Here is a 26,186-nt window from a genome sequence, read left to right as displayed (position 1 = left end):
GAGTAGCCATACTTATATCAGATAAAATAGACTTTAAAACAAAGACTAATAAAAGACAAAGAAGGACATGACATAATGATAAACGGGTCAATCCAAAAGAAGATATAACATTTGGGGGCGCCTGGGTGGCTCAGTCGGTTAAGTGTCTGCCTTCAGCTCCGTTCATGATCAGAGTCTGGGATCGAGCCCCGCATCGGGCTCCCTGCTCAGCAGGGAGTCTGCTTCTCCCTCTCCCTCTGCCTGCCGCTCTGCCTACTTGTGCTTTCCATCTCTCTGTCAAATAAATTAAAATCTTAAAAAAAAAAAAAAGATAACATTTGTAAATATTTATGCACCCAACTTAGGAGTGCCTAAGTATGTAAAGCAAATATTAAACAGGAATGAAGGGAGAAATAACTCCAGAAACCAATATTGCACTGTATGTTAAATTTTTAAAAAAGTAATAAAGGGAGAAATAGACAGCAGTGCAACAACAGTAGGGCCTTCCATTGATGGATAGATCATCCAGACAGAAAATAAGGAAACATTGGCCTTACAGGATATGTTAGACCAGATAGACTTAACAGATATTTACAGAACATGCCAGCCTAAGGCAACAGAATACACATTCTCAGGAGCACGTAGAACATTTTCCAAGATACATTATATGTTATGCTACAAGACAAGTCTTTTTTTTTAATTAAATTAGCCAATGTATAGTACATCTTTAGTTTTTGATATAATGTTCAATGATTCATTACTTGTGTATAACACCCAGTGCTCATCACATCATGTCACAAAACTAGTCTTTTTTTTTTTTTTAAAGATTTTATTTATTTATTTGAGAGAGAGAGAAAGAGAGCGAGCACATGAGAGGGGGGAGGGTCAGAGGGAGAAGCAGACTCCCTGCCAAGCAGGGAGCCCGATGCGGGACTCGATCCAGGGACTCCAGGATCATGACCTGAGCCGAAGGCAGTCGCTTAACCAACTGAGCCACCCAGGCGCCCACAAAACTAGTCTTAATAAATTCAAAATGATTGAATCATGTAAGTATCTTCCAACCACACTGGTATGAAATTAATTACACAAGGAAAACTTAAAAACTCACAAATATGTGGAGATTAAACAACATGCTACTGAACAACAGGTCAAAGATATCAAAAAATACCTTGAGACAAATGAAAATGGAAATGTAACATACTATACTTTATGGGATGCAGCAAAAGCAGTTCTAAGAGGTTCATAGTGATAAATGCCTATCTTGAAAAATAAGTCTCAATCTAACTTTATACATTAAGAAACTAGAAAAAGAAGAACAAATGAAGCCCAAAGTTAGTAGAAGGAAGAAAATAATAAAGATTATAGCAGAAATAAATGAAATAGAGACTAAAAAGACAGTAGAAAAGATCAATGGAACTAAAAGCTGGTTCTTTGAAAAGATAAAATTAACAAACCTCTAGGTAGACTCACCAAAGAAAAAAACAAGAGGACTGGAATAAAAATCAGAAAGGAAAGAAATGTTACAACCGATTACCACAGAAATACAAAGGGTCATAAGAGACTACTATGAACATTACAGGCCAATAGCTTGGACAACCTAGAAGAAATGGGTAAATTCCTAGAAACATACAACCTAACAAGACTGAATCATGATGAAATAGAAAATCTGAACAAAACAGTTACTAATGAGATTGAATCAGTAATCAAAAAGGTCCTAACAAAAAAAAAGTCCAAGACCAGACAGCTTCACTGGTGAATTCTACCAAATATTCAAAGAAGAATAATGATCTTTCTTAAATTCTTACAAAAAGAAGAGGAAGGAATTTCATACTCCTTTTATGAGGCCCGCATTACCCTGATTTCAAAACCAGACAAGGATGACACCAGAAAAGAAAATTACAGGCCAATATCCCTATTGAATATAGATGCAGAAATCCTCAAAATATTAGCAAACCACATTCAATAATACATTAAAAGAATCATACACATGATCAAGTGGCATTTATTCCAGGGATGCAAGGATGGTTCGACTTCTGCAAATCAGTCAATATGATACACCACATTAACAAAACAAAGGAGAAAGATTGTATGATCATCTCAATAGATGGAGAAAAAGCATTTGACAAAATTTAACATCATTTATGATAAAAACTCTCAACAAGGTGGATATAGAGAGAATATAACATAATGAAGGCCATATATGACAAGCCCACAGCTAATATCATAATCAAAAGTGAAAAGCTGAAAACTTTCCCTCTAAGACCAGGAACAAGATAAGGCTGCCCACTCACCACTTTTATTCAACATAGTATTGAAAGACCTAGCCATGGGGCGCCTGGGTGGCTCAGTTGTTAAGCGTCTGCCTTCGGCTCAGGTCATGATCCCAGGGTCCTGGGATCGAGCCCCGCATCGGGCTCCCTGCTCGGCAGGAAGCCTGCTTCTCCCTCTCCCACTCCCCCTGCTTGTGTTCTCTCTCTCACTGTGTCTCTCTCTGTCAAATAAATAAATAAAATCTTTAAAAAAAAAAAAAAAGAAAGAAAGACCTAGCCAGAGCTATTAGGCAAGAAAAAGAAATAAAAAGGTATCCAAATTGAAAAGGAAGAAGTGAAATTGTCATTATTTGCAGATGACATGGTATTATATATAGAAAATGCAGGAAGCCTGGGTGGCTCAGTCAGTCAAGCATCTGCCTTCAGCTCAGGTCATGATCCCAGGGTCCTGGGATTGAGTTCTGCATCAGGCTTCTTGCTTGGCAGGGAGCCTGCTTCTCCTTCTGCCTGCCACTCCCCCTGCTTGTGTGCTTGTGCTCTCTCTCTGACAAATAAAATCTTTAAAAAAAAAAAAAAAAGAAAATACTAGACATACACACACAGTTAGAACCACTAAATGAATTCAGTAAAGTTATAGGATACAAAATCAATACACAAAAATTTGTTATGTTTCTATACACTAATAATGAACTATCAGAGAAATTAAGAAAATAATCCCATTAATAATTACACCAAAAAGATTTACATACCCTGAAATAAATTTAACTAAGGAGGTAAAAGATCTGTATATTGAAAACTATAAGACATTAATGAAAGAAATGGAAGACAAATTAATGGAAAGATATTCAATGTTCATGAATTGGAAGGATTAATATTGTTAAAATGTCCATACTACCTGAAGTAATCTACAGATTCAATGAAATCCCTATTAAAATTCCAATGATTTGGGAAGCTTTTGCCTTGGATGGGAAATGGAGTCATGGATTCAGCATGCCATGGTGGCACACTTGCCCTTTGCTCTTTCCCTCTGGATCAGTACCTGTTGTTTCTCCTTTCAAATATAGGAATTCTTTTCATCTGAAAGAATTCTCCTTATTTAAACAAAAAAAATTTTAATTCCAATGGTATTTTTCAAAGAAATAGAACAAACAATTTTAAAATTTGTATGGAACCATAAAAGACCCTGAATAGCCAAAGCAATCTTGAAAAAGAACAAAGCTGGAGTCATCATGCTCCCTGATTTCAAACCTTACTATAAAATTATAGTAATTAAGAGTATGGCATTGGCATAACAACAGATATATAGATCAATGAAACTAAATAGAGAGCCCAGAAATAAGCCCACCCATATATGGTCAATTTATGACAAAGGAGCCAAGAATATACAATGGAAAAAGGACAGACAGTCTCTTAGATAAATGGTGTTGGGAAAATTGGACAGTCACATGCAAAATAATGAATCTGAACCACTATCTTATGCCATATACACAAATTAAAATGGATTAGACTTGAATGTGAGACCTGAAACATAAAACTCTTAAAACACAGGCAGTAAGCTCTTTGATGTAGGTCTTGGCAGTGATTTTTTGAATCTGACACCAAAAACAAAAGCAATAGCAACAAAAGCAAAAGTAAACAAATGGGTCTGCATCAAACTAAAAATCTGCACAGAAAAGGAAACCATAACAAAATGAAAAGGCAACCTACGGAATGGGAAAAGATATTTGCAAATCACATTATCTGATAAATGTCTAATATCCAAAATACATAAAGAATTCATACTACTCAATAGCAAAACAAAACAAACAAACAAAAAACCAAAAATCCAACTACTAAAAAATGGGCAAAAGCTCCGAATAGACATTTTTCCAAAGAAGACATACAGATGGCCAGCAGACACATGAAAAGATGCCCTATGTCATTAATCATCAGGGAAATGCAAATCAAAACCATAATGAGATACCCCCTCACACCTGTTAGAATGGCTATTATCAAAAAAGACAAAGAAATAACAAATGTTGGCAAAGATGCAGAGAAAGGGGAATCCTCATGCACAGTTTGTGGGAATGTAAATTTGGTGCAGCCACGGAAACAGTATGGAGGTTCCTCAAAAAATTAAAAATTGAACTACCATATGATCCAGCAATTCCACTTCTGAGTATTTATCAAGACAACCACTACCAACAAAACAAACGACAAACAAAAACCAAAAAAACACTACTCAAAAAGATATACGCACTTCCATGTTCACTGCAGCATTATTTACAATAGCCAAGATATGGACACAACCTAAGTGTTCACTGATGGAGAAGTGGGTAAAGAAACTGTGGTATATATACACAATGGGATATGATATGATAGTGGTTTAGAAGGGCTATCTCCGTAGGCCCTCTTTGTTTAGGAACCTGTTGGTATCACATCCAGCAGTTAGGCATCATTAATTGGTGGCTGATTGCTCTATTGTTTTCAACAATACCTTGTGCTATAAAATATTCAAGTATGATACAATTAAATTTAAACCCCTCTGTAGGGATAGTTTTGGGGGCCAGTATGTATAAGGTTTCTTTCTGACCCCAAGAGGGTTCTTCTTACTTGTCTTCTTTCCTGGTTCTCCTTGGTAAACTAGCCAGCCTAAGATTTATTACTTAGCTTTCATGGACTTATTAGCTTCCTTTAAATTGCCTACTACCAAAATCTACACTGTTTCAGAGAATACCTTTAGGCTTGACCTTTCCCATAATCTGTTCCAAGTATAGTCAGCTCCATTGGGGAGAGCCTCAAAGCACTCTGCTCTTACACCCACCCCTTCACCAGGGCAAAATACGAGTCACTGCTCCAGAGCTGAGGACAGGGACAGTGATCTTCTCTCAGTGACACTTCTGCATTATGATTAGGGTGCTGGGCCAGGCAGTAGCCTCTAGTCTTCCCAGCATGGAACCTCTGCCCTATAGCTTGTGTGAGGGCTTTCGGGGCTCCAGTTTTCTTAGCCTGCCATGCCTGAAGTAGACCCTCTGCCCTATGAACGGGGGCTGGGTGGAGGAAAGAGCTCTTCTTGACTTACTGGTCATACTTGCCTGGAATTTAGTCTCTGAAAAATAGAGCTTTGAAGGGATTAAAAACATGCTGGTACCTTGTCCCTCTTGGGGGAGGGGGGCACCTTAGGCTTTGCTTGAGCCTGGGGAACTGGGAGCCCCATGTTCTTAGACATAACCACCCAGACTGGAGCTTCCCTCACGCTGAGCCAGTGGATGGGGATCGGACAGGAAGTAGTTCATGGCACAAGTGCTACAGATTGTGTTCTTACCAAAATTTAGTAGATTTTCTTGAACAAATGTTTCCTTATTTGCTGTGTGCTCTTAGGACAATTTCCAGAGACTGTCAGTGGTAGTGTTCACCAGTTATGACTGTTTCACTCTGAGTGGGTCCTTGGAGCTCCTCATGCTGCCAATTTGGAAGTTATTTTTAAGATTTAATTTGTAATTATTTATTTCTAGTTTAATAATGGGTATTAAATTTTTATCAGTCATAGTCCATCCTTCTTTCAATGTGCTATGGACCTCTTGGGCTAGTATTTATTTAAGAGTTTTGAATTAATATTTATAAGTAAATTTGATTGGTAGTTTTCTCTATGCTAGATTTGACAGGTCTTAATATCAATGTAATATTTACTTTATAAAAGAACTTGGCTTAAACTTATACAGTGATGTATGTCAATTATTTCTCAACAAAACTAGAAAAAAAAAACCCCTATTTGGAATAATTTCCTTTTTTTCTCTATGCTCCAGGAAAGTCTAAATAAAAACAGCTTTATGGGGGCGCCCGGGTGGCTCAGTCATTGAGCATCTGCCTTCGGCTCAGGTCATGATCCCAGGGTGCTGGGATTGAGCCCCGCATCGGGCTCCCTGCTCCGCGGGAAGCCTGCTTCTCCCTCTCCCACTCCCCCTGCTTGTGTTCCCTCTCTCGCTGTGTCTCTGTCTGTCACATAAATAAATAAAATCTTTAAAACAAAAAAAAACAGCTTTAGGTTTCTTAGAGTTTTTATAGATTTTACTGTGAAATTCACTGAACCTGGCACTGTCTTAGGGCTAGAACTTTGACAATTTTTCTATTTCTTCTCAGTCTGTGGCAGAGATTGCTCACTGTCCACCCAACATCCATTTTCCCTTTCCTCCTCAGAGCCGTAATCCTGATTCTATCTGAATGCAGCACCACTGGAATATGGGACAACATTTTGCAGTCTCCCAAGCAGCTGATCGTAGCCTCGAGACTACGTTCAAGTCAATGGGGCACCTGTGGAAGTGCTCTGTGGGGCTTTCAGAGAAGGGCCTACAGGGAGTTGACTCAGCTAGGGCTGGACTTTTATTTTTTATTCTGCTTTCCTTACTCCTTTACTCTTATATTGCAGATGTAACTGCTGGAGATCTAGCGGATTCACTGGATCCTAAGTTGATCATGAGAAATGTCAGCAGATACCACAGTGGTTTAACAGAAATGTATAAGCCTATATGCCTGGAAACAATGTGTGTGTGTGTATATGACATAATGGAGCTGCCATACCAGTCCTAAACTATCTGTCTCTATATTTCTTTTATAAAAAAGATAAATGAAGTGTTTTTTTTTAAAGATTTTATTTATTTATTTGAGAGAGAGAATGAGAGAGAGAGCACATGAGAGGGGGGAGGGTCAGAGGGAGAAGCAGACTCCCTGCCGAGCAGGGAGCCCAATGCGGGACTCGATCCCAGGACTCCAGGATCATGACCTGAGCCGAAGGCAGTTGCTTAACCAACTGAGCCACCCAGGCGCCCGATAAATGAAATTTTATTTAAGCCATTACTTAAACTATTTTATCATATTTAATCAAACTTGATTCTAAGAAATATGTAGTCTCTTTAAATTTTCTGTCTTTTCTGTAGTTAATTTTAGTAATTTATAATTTTACAGAAAATCATATGTTAGCATGGCCAACTGGCACAAGTAAATGATAAAGTATAACAACAGAAAATTTAAATAGCTGAGCTTCAAAGAAAGAACAGGAAATTTCCCAGGTGCCAGAAATGAGGAGGGAACATGCAGGTAGCATGCCCGGTTGTGAAATGGTGCTGAAGGAACCTTCAGAGATACTATACTTGATACGGGCCACCAGGAAGGCAGTGTGTTGAGCTAGCTCTTTCATTTTTTTTTTTTTTTTAAGATTTTATTTATTTATTTGAGAGAGAGAGCATGAGCGGTGGGGAGCAGAAGAGGGAGAGGGAGAAGTAGACTCCCCGCTGAGCAGGGAGCCCGATGCGGGACTCGATCCCCGGACCCCGGGATCATGACCTGAGCCGAAGGCAGACGCTTAACTGACGGAGTTACCCAGGCGACCCTACCTATTTCTGTATAACTCATTACTTCAAAACTCCGTGGCTTGAAACCACATTTATTTTCTTTTACAATTTCTGTAATTCAGGAACTCAGGAATACGATAAGTGGGTAATTCTAGCTCAGGGTCTTCCTTGAGGTTCCAGTTCAAGGCTCAACCAAGGCTGCTGTCATCCTGACCTGGGGCTGGAGGGCTTCCTTCCAACAGGGCTCATTAGCATGGCTGGCCGGCAGGAGGCCTCAGTTCTCCCAGGGCCCATCCACCCAGCTCACTGAGTGTGACGGCATGGAGGCTCACTTCCCTCCCGGGAACGACCTGAGAGGCAGCTGGACACCCTGCTCTTCAGTGATCTAGACTCAGGTGTTACAGAGTCTCCCCCCGCCCCCAGTCTAGCTGTGAGAAGCCAGTGACTGAACTCTGCTTACACACAGCATCAGTTTCCTGGTTCTACACGTGAGGAGCTTGCAAGTTACCAGTTTGTCCTGAACACACTGAGAAACCAGTGACTCTTTTGGATGCAGGAGAGAGGGGAGGACTCGACGAACTGCAGGCCCATGACTGGACAGTCAGATGAATCCAGGGAGGGAAGGTGTAGGAAGCAGAAACTCAAGAGTAATAACTGCGTGCCACCAAGCGAGGGTAGGAAAGCCAGAATACAAATGGAGGAATGGCTGGAGGCTCAGTGTGGGCAACCCTGAGAGATGAAAACTCCAGGGAGCTCCAGTCACAGGGAGGCCCCCACAATACTGTGTGTTTTACCTCCAGGAGCTTGACCAGATTTCCACAGGAAATAGTAGAGAAAAATGCCCTTGTGCTTCCAGCCAGAGGAGAGGAAAGGGGACCATTTTTAGATATGTCAGAGCATTCTGTTCTTTTTAATAAGGCCTGCCTTCAGGAGAGACTAGCTATCCTGAGCCTAATCTGCTGGGGTGCTATCAGATCCTCACTGACCTGGGGGAAGAGAAATCCCCAATCCGGCCAGCTCTAGCCTTTCCTGTGGGAGAAGGGAATCACCAGTTCCAGCCACCACGTTCCACCGAAGACAAGAGGGCACTGGGGAACACTTGCAAAGTTCAGTCCAGACACAAAGGCTCACCGAGAGCAAAATTCAACTGCGTAAATTTTAAAGATCTTATTGGCTTCATTCAGCAATTCGTGAATTGGGCAGCACCCCATCTATCAGATGGAGAGAAGCTGTACAAACTGAAAGACTTAAAGGCAGAAGGGTCTGGGAACAAGGAAGATACTCTGGGCAGAAAAAGCAGGTTGGTCAGTGCACGGTCACCTTCCTGTAGGGGCAACAGGCACTACCAGGCACGTTCCCTAACTAGTGCTGACCAGCTGATTCCTGATCGACCGGTTCATCTGTGATCCCAGTTCCAGGAGAGCTGAGATGGTATGTAAGTTACATCTCAGTTTGACGATGTGAGGCTTAGCGTAAGTGACTGCGTGCGGGGCCTGCTGTCTTACAGTCTGTTTTTTTTTTTTTTTTTTTTTTTTAAAGATTTTATTTATTTATTTGAGAGAGAGAGAATGAGACAGAGAGAGCACATGAGAGGGGGGAGGGTCAGAGGGAGAAGCAGACTCCCTGCCGAGCAGGGAGCCCGATGCGGGACTCGATCCCGGGACTCCAGGATCATGACCTGAGCCGAAGGCAGTCGCTTAACCAACTGAGCCACCCAGGCGCCCACAGTCTGTTTTTTTAAAAAAGATTTTATTTATTTATTTGAGAGAGCAAGCACAAGCAGGAGGAGCAGCAGGTAGAGGGAGAAGCAGACTCCCCGCTGAGCAGGGAGACCAACATGGGGCTCGATCCCAGGACCTTGAGATCATGACCTGAGCCGAAGGCAGGTGCTTAACCGACTGAGCCACTCAGGCGCCCCTGTCTTGTTTTTAATAATAGAATCATTTGGGGGCACCTGGGTGGCTCAGTTGGTTAAGTGCCCAACTTTTGATTCGGCTCAGGTCATGATCTCAGGGTTGTGGGACTGAGCCCCAACTCAGGCTCTGTGCTGGGTGTAGAGTCTGCTTGGGATTCTCTCTCTGCCGCCCCCCAACTCTCCCCTACCCTGCTTATGCATGCATGCTCTAAGACAAATACATAAATAAATAAATAAATAAATAATAATGGAATGCTTCCCACACCTTGCCACCACATTGCTAAAGGCCATTTTATTTATTTATTATTTTTTTTTTTTTAAGATTTTTTTTTTTTAAAGATTTTATTTATTTATTTGAGACAGAGAGAATGAGAGAGAGAGAGAGAGCACATGAAAGGGGTGAGGGTCATAGGGAGAAGCAGGCTCCCCACCGAGCAGGGAGCCCGATGCGGGACTCGATCCAGGGACTCCAGGATCATGACCTGAGCCGAAGGCAGTCGCTTAACCAACTGAGCCACCCAGGCGCCCGCTAAAGGCCATTTTAAAGCACTTCCTTCTACTTAGTACATCTTGTATGGCTTTCAAGAAAAAAATGACAAGACATACCAAAAGGCAAAAAACACAATTTGAAAAGACAGCACAAGCATCAGAACAACACATGGCGGGAATGTTGAAATTATCAGAGCATGAATTTAAAATAACTACGGAAAATATGCTAAGGGCCCTAACAGATAAAGCAGATAGTGTGCAAGAACAGGTGCCTCGGTGATGTCAGCAGACAGATGGAAATCTCAGGAAAGAACCAAAAAAGACGTGCTAGACATGAAAAGCACTCTAACAAAAATGAAGAGTGCCTTTGATGGGCTTTTTAGAAAACTGGGCACAGATGATGAAGGAATCTCTGAACCAGAGGATAAATTCAGCTCACACTCAAGGAGAATGGAATTAGACTCTGCGTTTAGAAGGCAGGAGTGTAAGGGAATCTGTGGATATATGTCAAAACCACAACAAACAGGGGCACCTGGGGGGCTCAGTCGGTAAAGCCTCTGCCTTCAGCTCAGGGCTCAGGTCATGATCTTGGGGTCCTGGGATCGAGCCCCGCATCAGGCTCCCTACTCCATGGGGGTTCTTCTTCTCCCTCTTCCTCTGCCCCTCCCCCTCCCCTCTTCCACCCCTCCCTTCCTCCTCCCCTACCCCCCGTTCTCTTTCTCTCTCAAATAAATAAATAAAATCTTTAAAAAAAGAACAACCCCATAGTGACGCTTCCATGCCCTAGAACAAGGGTACTGCCACAGAAAAAAAAAATAATCCGTCTTGAGAATGTACAATGGCAGAAAATAATGGACCACAGGAATAAGCATTTACCCTGGAAAAAGTCTGTAGAAATGAGCAGCGGAGTTGGCTCCCTAAGAGCTTCAGATATATAATGATCTGAAGGAAATGGTAAGCGGTATTTAGAACATTTAAGTATTTTTTAGACACCTAGAAACCATAAATGGAAGAACATGATATAAAATGAGAAGAGCAGACTGATTTGAAAAAGAATCAAATAAAACATTAGGAAATGAAATATACAGGCATTGAGATGAAAATCTATGTTAAATAAACAACATATTAAATATAGCTAATGGAGAATAAGTAAACTGTAAGACTGATCTGAAGACATATATCACAGAGAGATGAAGATCAGCAAAACACACTGGGAGTAAGAGACCTGGCCAACAGGGTGAGAAAGCCCAATCCACACAAGTGACAGGACCGCCAAGAGAACTTTGAGGGAGAGGCTGACTGAGAATTGCAGGAATTGATGGATGACCTAAATCTCAAGTTGGAAGAAACACTTCAAAGTGGTGAAAGAAAAGAACAGTCAGCCTTCTAAGCAGACTGAGTTCATGAGGGCTCTCTCACTGCAAATACATGGAAACCAATATTCAAGGGGGAGAGTGGAACGAAAACATGTTCACACAAAGCCTAACGGAACTTGCCAATGCCAAACCACCGAAAAGCGTGCTCCAGTGACAACAAAAACGAATCTTCAAGAAAGCCTCAGTGAGTAAAACCAATGTGTTAAAACACATACGTGAAAATCTAATTAGTCGTTGATTATAAAAACCCACTAATAACAATAATTATAATGACAAGGTCAACTTGAGGTCAAGTGTAACTAAAATACTAATCAACAGTTGGAGCAGGCTCCTGGGAGGCATTCAGGTTTTGTGCAATATCATGCAGAAGGGCACACACAGAGATTAGTTTCATAATCTCACAAGTCAGGTGGGCATATTGAAATTTTATGTGTCACCAGTAAAAAGAAAGACTAAAAATGTATAATTTTCAAACATGTAAATGGGGGAAAGAGAAGAAAATATAAACTAACCAATATAAAACAGGAACTGAGAAAAAAATTAAAGAAAGATCATGGAAAATAGAAAAGACAAAATTGGGTGGTAGCAATAAACTGATAATCATAATAAACACAACTGGATTAAATTGATGAGTTAAAAGACAAGATTGAACATAGGAAATTTTATAAAGAGTTATTAGAATCAATTAAAAATTATAGTTCTTAGGAATGCAAATATATGCAATAAAAGTATATAAATAGGAAAGCAAGAAATTATAAAATCAGGATTCAAGATGATGTCCTTTAATTGGGAAATCCGGGTGGCAAAGATGAGGGGTGCCAAGTGATTGGCCATACAGGTGTTTTTCAAGATCTTTTGTTTTGTTTGTGTTTAATGACACATTAATAAGTGCTAGGTACTAAATTAACTACCTAAGTTACCAAACGAATAATCAAAATCATGGCATTCATGGACAAATGATGACAGTGTGTCATGAATCATACCAAGGATTGTAATTAATCCAATTCTGTACATAGGATATCCAAAGGAAATAATTTTTTAAAAGTAAAGGATGGGGGCGCCTGGGTGGCTCAGTCGGTCAAGCGACTGCCTTCGGCTCAGGTCATGGTCCCAGGGTCCTGGGATCGAGTCCCGCATCAGGCTCCCTGCTCTGCGGGGAGCCGGCTTCTCCCTCTCCCACTCCCCCGCTTGTGTTCCCTCTCTCGCTGTGTCTCTCTCTGTCAAATAAATAAATAAAATCTTTAAAAAAAAAAAAGTAAAGGATGGGAAAGAGATACTAGGCTAATATTCTCTAAAAGAAATCATTCATGATAAAGAATTCTTGCAAATGAGGAGGGAACATTCTTAATGTTATGAGGATAATTATCAGAAACACACAGAAAATGTGATTTTTTGCCAAATCATTAGATACATCCATTCAAAATTAGGAATAAGATAAGGATGACTGTTAGTATGACTTCTGCTCCACACGGTGCTAGAGAGATTGGCTAGTGCATCACAATTAGAGAAATGAGCAAAGGAAGAAATAAAACTCCTTATTCACAGTAACAGGGTTATATGAAGATGCAGGTATGTTTAGTTCTCAGGCAGAGCTGAGAAAACAGACGGAGACCTGCTGAGAGCAGCCACTGGAAGCAGTGGGGTCGTGGGACGGACTATTTGTGTGTCCCCCCCCTTACATGCATATGTTAAAATTAACCCCACAATGTGATGGTATTTGGAGATGGGGCCTTTGGGAGGTAATTAGGGTCAGGTCAGGTCATGACGGTGGGATTAGTGCCCTTTTAAGAAGCTTGCTGTCTGTCTGTCTGCCTCTGTCTCTGACCCTCGGTTTGTCTCTCTGTCCGTCTCTCTCCCTCCCTCCCCCAGGCACACAAAAGACAGGTCATGTGAGCACAAAGGAAAGTGCCATCACCTAAGCCCGAGCTGGTGCCCGGACGCCGGCCTCCCCGTCTCCAGAACTGTGGGAGATACACGGCTGCCGTGTGAGCCGCCGCCTGCCCTGTGCCAGCCCGCCGGGCCCGGGGCGATGAGCAGGGGGGGACAGCCACTGGGAGGGGAGAACTCCTATACCAATTTAATGGAGAGACTGTTGCAGAGCACATTTACGTTACACGTGAACTAAATGCTCCCAGTTCAGGGAAAACAGGGAATTCCACTCAGGACACGTCTTCACTTTTTAATATTAACTTACTTTTTTCTCTGCTCCCCTGATCCAAATATTAATTTATTTCTAAACCCCACATGACAGCAGTCTGTAATATACTTTCTTAAAAAATTGAGGTAAAAGAAAAAGTCCGCCAAACACTTTAACTTAGGAGGTCTCTCACTGCTGTCCAACCCTCCTTTTGCCTTGTTATAGAGCATATTCAAACTTAGTAATAATGTCCCCTTCTCTTCACGTGCTGTGTATTTTAGAGATCACAGTGTCCTTTCCTCTCGTTGCTATCTGCTGCTCCTCAGAACAACGGTGAGAAGTGGGCAGGCAAGCGCAGGAACAGGCCTGAGGGGCTGAGCTCGGTGAAAGTTGCCCGTGGTCCTGCGCCCTGCCCCGCACCCAGCCAGTGCTCCCTTCCCCTGGCCACCATGAGCGGGCCGCCCTCAATCCATGAGTGCTGAGCGCGGACACACAAGGCTAGCCCCTTGCCTCCAAGGTGAGCTTTGTTCCAGACACCCTTCCCCCAAATTAGGCTACAGCTGGACTGAGACCACATCCTGCTCAGCCCTCTCCTCCACGTCCTGCCTCCCCTGCTGCCCTGCGGCTGCCCCTCTGCGGTAAACCCCCTGGACCTGAATCCCTGCCCGGGCTCTGCTTCTCGGAAATCCACTCCAGGTGACTTATCCAAGGCCCCACCCTGCAGACCTCACCGAGCAGGGACTCCATCCCCGGCCACCTGGCTCCTGGTCCTTGATGTCCCCACTGTACCACACGATTTGGAGACACAACAAGGGATGAGGACAGGCAACTTTCAGAGTTGAACTTTTGAATCTCAACTCACTCAAGCAGGGACCCCCAATGTAATCAGCAACAGCCAATCCTCAGACCATTTCTGTATTTCATGCCCAACATTTCTATCAGATGGTCCCAGGGCCTATCTTTAAGTGTACTATGATGCAGAAATTCATCTTGGGCTTCTCGCAGCAGGTAGAACTTTCCCCCACAGCGAGGGAAATGGATGCCCTGCCTCAAGATGGCGTTGTGTGGAATTTGTAGGTAATGCTGTGCATTCGGTAATTTATCTCTGTGACGGGAAACTGTTCATAAAACCTTTGTTCATAAGACTTCCTGGGCCACCCACTCAGTAGAGAAATGGGAAAAAGGAGAGGGAGACTTGGATCAAGAAGGGGCTCAGTCCGTTGAGCAGCTGCTTTCAGCTCAGGTCAAATAAATAAAATTTTTAAAAATAAATAAATAAAAATATAAGCGCCTTATGTGGCTGGTGACCCAACTCCGCGGGGTGGCCTTGGACTCGGGACACAGACGGCCTGCAAAGCTGCGGACGTGATGGACGAGCACAAAGGGACTGTTAGGTGACCGAGCTCCGAAGACACAGCCTGACGATCCCAGTGAAGCAGGACAGCACCATAAACACCTGGGGAGTGAAGCCCAAAGCCGGGGCTTTAACTAAAAACACGGTGGGACATGAAGAGCATATGAAAACTCTACCATTTCTATTAGCTTAAATTATTCCAAAACAAAAGTCCAGGTTTTAAACCCTGACTCCTCATGGCTTCCTCGTCTGTAAGATGGACAATGATGGCGCCATTTCCCTGCCAGCTGTGCTTCGGAAACGGAAGCAGTCTGCAAACAGCGCCGGTCGGGCACCGGGGAAGCAGCGAGGGGGACGGGGTTGGCCCCGTAGGTACTGGTCACAGGGACGCCCCAGGCCCATTTACTGTAAACCATCAGCAGACCTCGACGTGCTCTTGAGGAACTCAACAGATACAGACCTTCAGGCGTGTGGCCATGGCAGCGCTAGTGATTACGTGATGGGGAGAGTTGTGCAGCCGGCCCAAAGTCAGTACCTACGAGGGCTGGGGGCGCGGCAACCCGGGAAGGGCTAAAGGGACCAAAGGGAAAGCAGCAGCTTCAAACACCCGCACCTTCCTCTTCAGATGTGCCCAGGCCACAGGTCAGTACTTGTTCCAAAACGCACCTAGTGGGACGTGAAGAAAGACGTTTTCTAGCCTTAGCCTCCCCCGGGCACTTGGCCAGTGATCCGGGAAACCGGCAGCCAGCGACGACTGGACCAGCGCGGCCGCCGTGTGGGTCTTCTGATGGCGGCTGAGGCTCTTCCCACACTCGGTGCGCTGGTGCGGCCGCTCCCCGTGTGGGCCCTCGGGTGCTCGACGAGGAACGGACGCCGACTGTAGCTCTTCCCGCGCTGGCCGCACCGATGGGGCCTCTCTCCCCTGTGGGTTCTCCGATGCCGGGTCAGACCCGCACTCGGACTGAAGGCCTTCCCGCACTCCGCACAGCGGGACCGTTTCTGTAGGTTGTGGGTCCCTCGGTGATTGAGAAGACCAGAGCTCCGACTAAAGGTCTTCCCACACTCACTACACTCCTAGGGTCTCTCCCCAGTGTGGATTCTCTGACGGCGAACAAGGCCTGAGCTCTGGGCAAAGCTCTTCTCACACGCATCACACTTGTGCCGCCCTCCTCTCGGGGGCTGCCCCAGCGCCCCGCTGCCCAACCCTCAGGGTCACCAAGCTCTCCATGTCGGGGATCCTGGGGGGATTCCCCCCAGGTCTGTCCATAAAATATCTCCCCATGGGACTCCACTATCTTAGGACAGTCTTTCCTCAGCACCAGCTCTCTGTCCTCAGCCTTGGTCATTCCATCTGAAACAGAAAAGACCAGGCACATGTCACTTGTTCCCTGAGTCTACGGGAGGGTCACTGCACAAAAGGACAGGGTGCTTCTAACCTGATGTGACCGCACATCACAGAGCAGCAAGGAGGTCAGAGACAGCAGGGTCAGTGTGGTAACACCTTCCTCCAGGTAACAAGGAAGTCTGGCCTCTTAGGCAAAATGCGGCTTAGTCCAACCTTACGTGGCCTGGGCCTGGAAAGAATTCCTTCTACATCTTCATGGGGAGGGGTGGGTCACGATCAGGGTGGCTGCTCTTAGGTCTCCCTTAGAACTCCCTCACCATGGGGTGCCTTGGGGCTTAGGTCATGATCTCGGGGTCCTCGATTGAGCCCCACATTGGGCCCCGCACTCAGCATGGAGTCTGCTTGAGATTCTCTCTGTCCCTCTGCCCCTAGCCCCATTCGCACACACTCTCTAAAAAACAAGTAAATAAATCTTAAAAAAAAAAAAAAAAAGTCCCTCCCCCTTTTGAGGTGGGGAGCCTCACAGTGACCAAGGGAACTCACCCCATGTACTCATTCATTCCTTTATGGGACAAGGGTTCAATCCTGCCATTCCAGGGGTCTCAGGAGTGCCCGACAACTGTGAAATCAGCACCACCCCAGGTGTGCTCCCCGCACAGGGCCTCTACGGGCTCTGCTCAGATGACAGCAAGTCTCCCTCCCTCATTCCTTCAAGTTTTCCTCAGCTCCTACTTCCTTACTTCTTCTTACTACTGCAAGCAGCTCGCCACCCACCGCACTCACAATCTCCCTCCCCTGCGCCTGTTCTGTCCCATTCCACAACTTACCACCTTCTAACACCCTGCATCACCTCCCTGTTTGTCCCCCCCTTGCCACAATCTAATCTCCATGACAGCGGGATCTTTCTGTTTTATTCCTTCAATCACGGATGGCACAAGGCAGTTTTCAATAAATATTTGTTGAATGAATAAAAGAAAGCATTGAAACCAATCCACTACTATGGCCTCAAATGACAGCCCAGGGACGGGCACCTGAGGCAAACACTCCCGATAGAACCGGCCCATACTGGATAGTTGTCCAACCAACCCCATCAGACTTGGAGCAGTTGAAGGGAAGAATGGAGACAAACAGACCCAAACTGTCTAAACACTAGGGAGCAGCCCTGTGGTACCCTCAGGATGTCTCGGGCTCTGCGGATAGGACTGTTCGGGGCAGCCGTCAAGAAAACATGACTGCCAAGTGACCCATGAGCTGGACCCTGACCACTGGAAGCTCCTCACCCCCTCCTCTGTCCCTGGAATGTGAGTTCCACTTGCCTGCCCCACTCCAGGGAGCCACCCCAAGGCCAGGGACAGTGACGGGGGGACAACACCATCTGGACAGTACACATGACTGAAGCTGGTAAGGCCTCTGTATAAACTTTCACGATTTGGCAGGTGGGTTGGAGATCTACTCACGTTGCTGCCACCCAGGAAGAGCCTCCCGTGTAAGCCTCCTTTGCTTATTAAAACCACCACCTGGGGCGCCTGGGTGGCTCAGTCGTTAAGCGTCTGCCTTCGGCTCAGGTCATGATCCCAGCGTCCTGGGATGGAGTCCCACATTGGGCTCCCTGCTCACCGGGAAGCCTGCTTCTCCCTCTCCCACTCCCCCTGCTTGTGTTCCTGCTCTCGCTATCTCTGTCTCTGTCAAATAAATAAATAAAATCTTTAAAAAAAAAAAAAAACCACCACCTACCCGCTGTCTTCAGTCTCTCCCTGCCCCCCACACGAGGGGGCTGGTTTCAGATTACACCTGGGAAGCTCCCAAGGAGCCTGCGCACCAACAGATTTCCTCCTTGCAACCAGAGAGCCCAAAGAGATCAGCCTCCAGCCCTCCTCTTTTTACCGAAACATCCAGCTCTTTCTCCCACATCTGATTACTGTCCCTCACGCACCTGAACAGGAGCCTCTGCGGACTCCTCTCTTGTTAGACCATGTTCTCCTGCTCCTTTTAGCTGGGGGATGACAACAGGTTTGGAAAACAGAAATGCGTCTTCAGAGAAGAAACAGGCCACACGTGGGATCAGTATTGCCTTTCTGCCCAAACTTCACACTTACATTTGAAATGTACAAGAGAACTGGGTACAATATAAAAACAAAGACGTTTCTCACCTTCTAATAATGACCATTTACACAGCCGTCCGTGACTCACAAGCATGTCACCTGTGTTATCAAACTATGCACCACAAAACCCCCTGATGTTATCAGCCCACCTCTTGAAAGAAGTGAACAGCAAATAAAAGGTAGACACATAGCTAGACAGACTCTGTACGTATGTAGAGAAAGTCTGGAAAATACACAGCAATTTGACAAGAGTGGTTACTCCTGGGGAATAAAATTTGGAGAACTTTCATGTTTTACTACATAAACTTATATATTATTTGGATTTTTTTTACCATCAGCAGTTCTGAAAGGAACTCAAACTCAGTGATACAAAGTAACCTTAAATGTTGCTTAGTTAAAAAAGAAAAATTGAAGGGGCGCCTGGGTGGCTCAGTTGTTAAGCGTCTGCCTTCAGCTCAGGTCATGGTCCCAGGGTCCTGGGATCGAGCCCCGCATCGGGCTCCCTGCTCGGCGGGAAGCCTGCTTCTCCCTCTCCCTCTGCCCCTGCTTGTGTTCCCTCTCTCACTGTGTCTGTCAAATAAATAAAATCTTTAAAAAAAAAAAATGAAGAGCTGGAACTTGGATTTAGTCCTTCTAACCTCAAACACTTACTATGTTGCTTTGCAAAACTGGCTTTTCCTGAAGACACATACCTGCAGTGATAGTCCCATTAAGAGAACTCTGATTTCTAGACGCCCTCAGGATACTCTCCTGCGGCCACAGGAAATGCTTAATGGATGACTGGATGGAAGGAGGGAGCGATGGACAGACAGGAGGAAGGACTGGCTCAGATGTGCTTCCTGAAAGAAGGGGCTCCCAGTAGGGTTCTAGATGCAGTTTGGAAGGCAGAAGAAAGGAAAAGATGGCTGGAAAATAAAAAGTTCAAGTTCACAGGGAGACGAGGAAGAAACGAACAGATTGCAAAGATGTTCATGAAGGAGGAAAATGAAACCAAAGGACTTTTTTTTAAGACATATTTATTTTATATAGAGAGAGAGAGTGCACGAGTGTGGGGAGGGGCAGAGAGAGAGAGACAGAAAATCTCCAGCAGACTCCCCGCTGAGTATGAAGCCCCGAGATCATGACCTGAGCGGAAATCAAGAATTGGATGCTTAATGGACTGAGACACCCAGGGGCCCAGAAACCAAAGGACTTTTAATCTGATGAGGTCACAGAAGCTAGAGGAAGGTCTGTAGAGCAACAGAAGTCACTCAAAAATATCTTTTTAATTTAAGTCAAGAGCTGTGTTCCAAGTGGCAGAAATCCAGGATAACCGTATGATTGCTAGGGCAGACGGAATAAACACAGGCAGGAGGCAGAGCAGCAAGGGAAGTCCGGCTTCGATCCACATGGGGCTGGTGTGAGAACACCGACTATTAGACGGCTAACCATCAGTAAGAGGTGACAAGGTCTGGTGTGAGAAATCAGACGGAAGCTGGGCCAGCTGTGGCGGGGACAGCCAGGACAGGAAGGCAGCCGGCTCGGCCCCATGTGCCCGGGACGGCACCCACCACGACGTCACCTGCCAGGAAGGGGCAAAGGCTGGTTCCACCGGACTCCCCCATCCAGTCTGCCACCTACTGAGTGCACTCACAGATTTGCCCTGCAAACATTGGCCAGACTGGCAAAGGCGACCCTGAGGGACAGCTTGCCAAGTGCTTTCCGGTCAGCTGTTCGCGTTCAGTGCCCACAACCACCTTCTGTGGTGCACACTTGCTCGACTGAATTGTGTCATCTCTCTTCCGCCCAGTCACATGTTGAAGCCCTGACTGTATTTAGAAATAGGGCCTTTTAGGAAAGTAATTCAGATAATTAAGAGTGGGGCCCTAATGCAATAGGACTGATGTCCTTATAAGGGGAGGAGACACCAGAGCTTTCTCTCTCTCCCTCCCTCCGTCTCTCTCTCCCCCACCCCAATAAGCATGTGCACAGAGAAAGGCACGTGTGAGAACAAAGCAAGAAGGTGGCCGTGAGCAAGCCAGAAAGACAGGTCTCACCAACAACCCACCCTGCAGGCACCTTGATCTTGGACATCCAGCCTCCAGAACAGTGAGAAGATAAATCTCTGTTGTGTAAGCCCCTCAGTGTGTGCTAGTTCTTTTATGAGGGCCCGAGCAGACTAAGGCAATACTATGATCAACCCCATTCTGGAGATGAGGGAACTGAGAGCAAATGGTTAAGTGACCTGCCCACGTACAAGCAGCTTCCAGAGGCAAAGCCATGATCTGACCCTATCACACCGATTCTCTAAAGCTGCTCCCCACAGTGATTCCTGGAAGTCTCCCTGAGGTGCCATGTGCCAGGGACCAGAGAGCCTCCAGGATGGGACTCGGGGGGGAGCCTGAGCGTGGGGCAAGGGGACACAGTGAGCACACTGTGCACTTGGAAACACGGAGCATTGCTGTCACCTGGCAAAGGGACTCCTGATCCCCTGGCTCCCCAGGTCTGGGCTTTTTATTTGTTTTTGCTTGACAAGGGGGCTCATATGTTCAGCACCAGAAAAATCCTGTCCTTCACCTGTCTCTCCAACAGGGTGGGGCTGCTGAGCAGTGTCATGGGTGAGCTGGGGTTCCTCAGGCCGGACTGGAGGCTCGGTGATGTCTGTGCTCCCAGAGGCACTGTCTCTTCAGAGAGGACTTCTTGCCCCTGCGTGTGGGCTACCACCTGGAGACAGATGAGATCTGACTTCTGAAGAGAAAACTGTCTGAAGAACACTTCCCAGAAAGAAGCAGGAAGCAGGATTAGAGTTAGTCAAGGGGGTATAAAACAAAGGATTCAAGGGTCACGCATACATACTTTTTCCTGGCAAATCTCCCTTCCTACCTCATGTTGAGGTTCATCGAGCTCTCTCTCCAGATCCTCCCGCACAGTCACCGCCTGCTCCCCGCTCCCTGGACGACATCCCTGCACCCAGGCCTGCAGCTCCTCGGGCAGGATGGTCAGGAACTGCTCCCGCACCGGCAGCTCCACGATCTGCTCCTCTGTGCTCACACGTGGCCTCAACCACCGGCGGCAGAGCTCCTGGAGTCGGGGGAGGGCCTCCCTGGGTCCAGGGGTCTCCTGGGAGCACAGCTGTCGAAAGCGCCTTCGGAAATTTCCCTCGTCAGGGGATTACTATGTTTCAGCCTGGATTCCTGCACTTGGAGGCGACTTTCCGTCTCCATTTGCACTGTCAGAAGTTCTTCCCAAACCCCAGGAGCTTGCACATCCAGGGGTAAAACCTCCCTTGCATCTGCATTCATCTTGTCCTTGAAGAGTTTAAAAAGCACCCTCCAGCGGAGCTACGTTTTAGAAACACCTTTGAAGATTCCCTCCTAAGCAGTAAAAATCACCGTTTACATAGAAAAATGGCAATAGCTAATGATAGGCACTGAAAAAACAACTGTCACAGGTCCCAAGGCTCTTCACTAAAAGTAAAGTCACTTGGGGACCAAAGGATGGGAAGAATGGGGAATATAAGGTCGTAATGTGCAAAAAGCATATACTTTCAAGTCACTCAGAACTGGATTTTATTCCGGCCTAACATTTACTAATTGTGTGATCTTCAGCCAACTTCTTATCTTCTTTCAATCTCAGTCTCTCGATGTGAAGAAAGAGCAATACAAACACCTTACAGCGCTCAGGGGAAATTAGGGGCCCCACAGTTCACTCAGACGGTTAAAAAGCTCAGACTCGTTACGTAAAAGTGAAATTAGACAAAGAAGAGACAGAAACTGTTCTTGTCTTTGATTAATGAATGAACTGTCTTTCCTGGGACTCATGTCCCACAGCGGACCGCAGTCACCGTTCACGTGACCCTCTGAGGTTTGATAACCGCTCCTTCAGGAGACAGGAGACGGCTGTCAGGGGAAGTTCGGTAGGGTGCCTAAGGTCAGGTTCCCGATGAGCACGCTCCTTAGAACCCAGACACCTCGGCAGGGCCCGCGACCCCGGAGGCCCGTACGTCTGCACGACGTCAGGACGCGCAGCCCCGACGCGGAATTCCCGCGGCACAGGCGCCGTGGTGGACACGCAGGGAGTGGGCACCGGGCACCTGGTGACAGGACAGGGACCCCGGCGCACGCATCTCCAACATGCTCGCCGCAGTGCGCGCACGCCAGGGCTCCAGGACCCTGCCGCCGAGAGCCAGTCCGCTCACAGCCCCTTAACCCGTCTCAGAGCCAAAAGCTGAGGGCCTCAACTCTGTGCTTGACTTCCCCGTCCCCTGTCAGACTCCAGTCCGGCCTGCGGCCGCTACTCCCAGGAGCGGCCCTCCAGCCTCGCCGTCCTCCCCCGCCCTGCCGCGCGATGTCCCCGAGCCGGGACGACGCGCCCTCCGCGGGCGGAGGCTTACCTTCCACGGCCCTCTCCCAGCCACGCCCCGGGGTCCCGGCGCCGACTCACGGGCGCGGAACGAGGCCCGGAAGCGGAGGGTCCCGGCGCGGCGTCGGCGGGGGCGCGCCAGCCGGAACAATGCGCCGCAGCGAGGAGGCCGCCCGCCGCGCGGGGGCGCTCGGGGCGGGAGTACTTCCGGGCCGCTCTAGGATCCCGCGTCTCGTCTCCCGCCTCCCGCGGCGGAGCACGTGGTTGGAATTTCGCGCACGGGGAACACGTTTAAGGGGAAGAAACGCGTGCAGCCTCGGCCGTTAACTTGAAAATGCTTATTTTTTAAAAACATTACCTATGATTTTTTAAAATTCTCAGGCAATGCCAAAATTAATAAAGCAAAAGGTGAAATCCCATCCTATCCCTCCTTAGTCCCACTTCCCTGGGGTGGCCACTGTCACCCCAGTGGCCAGGGGTGAGCTGGGGATTCGCGCGTGTAATTCCCATCTCTGTCTCACAGCTAGATAGACAGGCATGAAGCTATTTGACATTTAGCTTTTTCTCCACTTATTTTAACGTTTTCATTTCACGTACCTTAGACCTCTTTATTGCTCATGTAGGTGTAGCTCCTTTGGTGGCTGCATAATAGTACATCCAGCACATGTACTGCAGTTTATTTGTCCGGGCCCTAGGTATTGGTAGACTTTCCTCCTTCCTTCCCTCCTTCCTTCTGCTTTCCTTCTTTGCTCCTTTGCTCCTCTCCTTCCTTCACTTTTTGCTACAGAAGTCTCTTGGATTTTTAGCGGGAATCCAAAATCAACTAAATTAGCTTTATTGGTACAAAAGAGCATAATTAGTACTGTTAGTCATCCATCAGTTTTATCATGCCAACCAGAATGATGGTATTGCATAAATTATGTTTGTTTTGTTTTTAACAGAACCTCATTATTTATTTTATCACAGCAGTAGGAAAGTATCTTACATGTTAATGTAAATTCTTTGATGCAGCGTTTTAACTCCAAAACCATAGCTTTGTAAATTCCTGTGATTGTTTTACTCAAACTAGCCATCTGAGGGCATTAAGTAAGGTCAGGTTTCATCCTTTATTTTAACTTCTTCTAAATATCCAGTAAGTGTATAATCTACCAGCATGAAGAAAATATGCTCAAAATCCTGATCACTTTCTTCAACACACCCCCAAAGCCCTCAGTACAAACTTTCCCAACAAACTATATAATGACTGTAAATTTTCAGCTTTTCTTTAACTGGAATACCATTCAAATACGTTATTCTCTTGCATTTTGGATGCCCACCTGTGACAAGTAAACCGTTTCTATTTGCATGAAACTCTCAAATGTGTCACTGATGGTTGATTAGGCTCTCTAACTGGATCATGTGTGCTCATTAAGCAGGTCAACTATAGCACTCAGGCAGCCTCCACCCTAGGATCAAGTGGATAGTGCATTGGATTTCCCTGTAGTTAAACAGCTCTGAGAAAGACTGGCTTCCACTTGTCTGTTTGGAGGGAGATTCCCCTATAGCAATAGCAGTACTTGATGATTGTCTTGGGACAGAAGGGATTACTTTTTACTTAGAATTGGGAATCTCTACTGAAAATACTTAAAACACCACTCAGCTCAGACTAGAAGAAATGCTGACTACAAGACTAACTATAAAGATTGAGTGTTACTTGAATCTGGAAACAGGTATATTGGGATATTGACTCTTCTGCAAGTTATGTCATAAGCTTAAAAAATATGAAGGAGGAGGAGGAGGAAGTGGAGGTGGAGGAGGAGAAGAAAAGGGAGAAACAAAAGGAGAAGAAGGACAGAAGGAGAAGAATTAGAGAATTGTTAACAAAGAGATTGAGGGAACTAGCTGGTATGTGGATAGACCCAAGTCTAAAAATACTTATGTCCCATATGAATCTTCACTAACCCAAGATAGTTTCAGTAAGTGGGCAAGCTGATCTGCCCTATGGATGTCACCAACCAATTCTAAACCCTAAGTATGATGTAATACCCCAGTGGGAAGAGCAGTCACCTGGTGGCAAGTTCATTACATTGGACCCTCTCTATGATAGAGAGAACAAAACATTGCTTCAAAGTAATAGACACTTGTTTTGAATTTCGATTGGCTTTCCATGCCTACCATGCTATCAGTATTGATTGGATGAAAGTCCCACTCACACCAGCCCTAACTTAATTGGGCATTAAAATGAAATGTCCCCCCCCCACTCCAATCTGTACTTTCAACTGGGTTCTTGAAATAATCTTTCTGTCCTTTAGTGATATCTTGGGCAGATCCCATAGCTTTCTGGTCAATTTTAAGTATCAAAGATCCCATTCAGTTTATTTTTAATTTGAAAATTTATTACCTATTGAATAAGTTATATAGCCACAGATTCAAAATTTTACAAAATTTCAAAAGGGCATACGTTGAAAAATCTCCCTCTGATTTTTCTCTTCTGTTGAGTTTGATAATGATATTGTAGTTCCATAGGAAAATGTCCTTATTTTTTAGATGAATACTGAAGTATTCAAGAGTGTTATGTGTAATGTCTATAATTTACCTCGAAATACTTCAGCAGAGGTAGAAAAAGCAAATATGGCAAAATGAACAATTATAAATGTAGGTGAGTACATGGTGTTCATTATATATTACACATAAACCTTTGCGAGTAACTGGGTTTCTGAATTCAGATTTTCTTAACACTAACGAATTTCAATCCACTTCAAGATATGCCCCAGATGACCGGTGCGTTGGGACGCAGCACCCCCAGCGGCTTCTCCTGCGCCCATACGGACAGCCACGTGCCCAGCCCCAGAGCCAGGGTCACCACGCTGTCCAATCCTGTGGCCGTCTTGGCCTCCAGGCGGACCACGCCCAGAGGTAAATGGGGCAGCTCGCAATGGGTGAGCCCGCAATGACGTGGGCAGTGACAATCCTACCTTCACCCTCTCCCTGGCCAACGCCCCCAGCGTGCGAGCCCCCCCCACACACACACACTACGGGGCTGTCTGCGCCCCAGCGTGCAGCCGTCTACATCACTGGGGACAAAGCCCGTCTCAAGGGTGTGCAGCACTGGGAGCTGGTGCCCATCGAGGTGTTGGAGGCGCGGCAAGTGAAGACCAGCTTCAAAATGCTGCTGAAGGCCTGTTTCCAGGCTGTCCGGCCGCAGAGTCGGGCCGCGCCTCCTTCCCCGCACTCGCTGCAGGACTGAGGGGATCCAGATCCACAAGCCGCCGCGGGTGTAGGTGGTGGTGGAGCTCCTGATCTCGGGCTCCTCCGTCCTGGTGAGCCTGGTGGACGGCTGGGACATCAGCACCCAGCTGCGGGCCCTGGCGCGGCCGTTCCCGGACCCCTTCCACCACACGCAGGGGGGCTTCGTCCGCTGGAGAGGAGGAGCGGCTTCAGCCACCGCGGGGCGCGCACGCCGGCCCCGCAGAGCAGCGGCTCCACACCGGGGTCCCGCAGTTCCCGGACTGCGCGCTCCAGGTCCACCTGCAGTGCCCCTTGGAGTTCGAGTTCTACCCCTTCTACCTCAA

The 26,186-nt window shown here is 46.2% G+C and overlaps 1 protein-coding gene across 5 annotated transcripts in view; it reads right to left on the bottom strand.

The window, feature by feature from the left end:
* LOC116628559 (piggyBac transposable element-derived protein 1-like) overlaps positions 1-22,784 on the bottom strand; it is a 79,095-nt gene extending 56,311 nt beyond the window's left edge. For 2 of the 5 annotated variants that reach the window (XM_032398944.1, XM_032398952.1), the window contains exon 1: positions 20,851-22,784. In XM_032398944.1, the coding sequence (XP_032254835.1) occupies positions 20,851-20,889 (39 nt within the window). In that variant the 5' untranslated portion in view covers positions 20,890-22,784. Of the gene's footprint in view, positions 1-18,986; positions 19,284-20,850 lie in introns of those variants that run through there. The other 3 variants (XM_032398945.1, XM_032398946.1, XM_032398948.1) reach the window with 3 other exon arrangements.
* Between the last annotated feature and the right edge of the window lie 3,402 nt (positions 22,785-26,186).

The sequence above is a fragment of the Phoca vitulina genome, unplaced genomic scaffold (genome assembly GCF_004348235.1).
Source record: "Phoca vitulina isolate PV1807 unplaced genomic scaffold, GSC_HSeal_1.0 scaffold123, whole genome shotgun sequence".
Lineage (NCBI taxonomy): Eukaryota > Metazoa > Chordata > Mammalia > Carnivora > Phocidae > Phoca > Phoca vitulina.
Note: the sequence above shows the minus strand (reverse complement) of the source record. Positions and strands in the feature narration are given on the sequence as shown.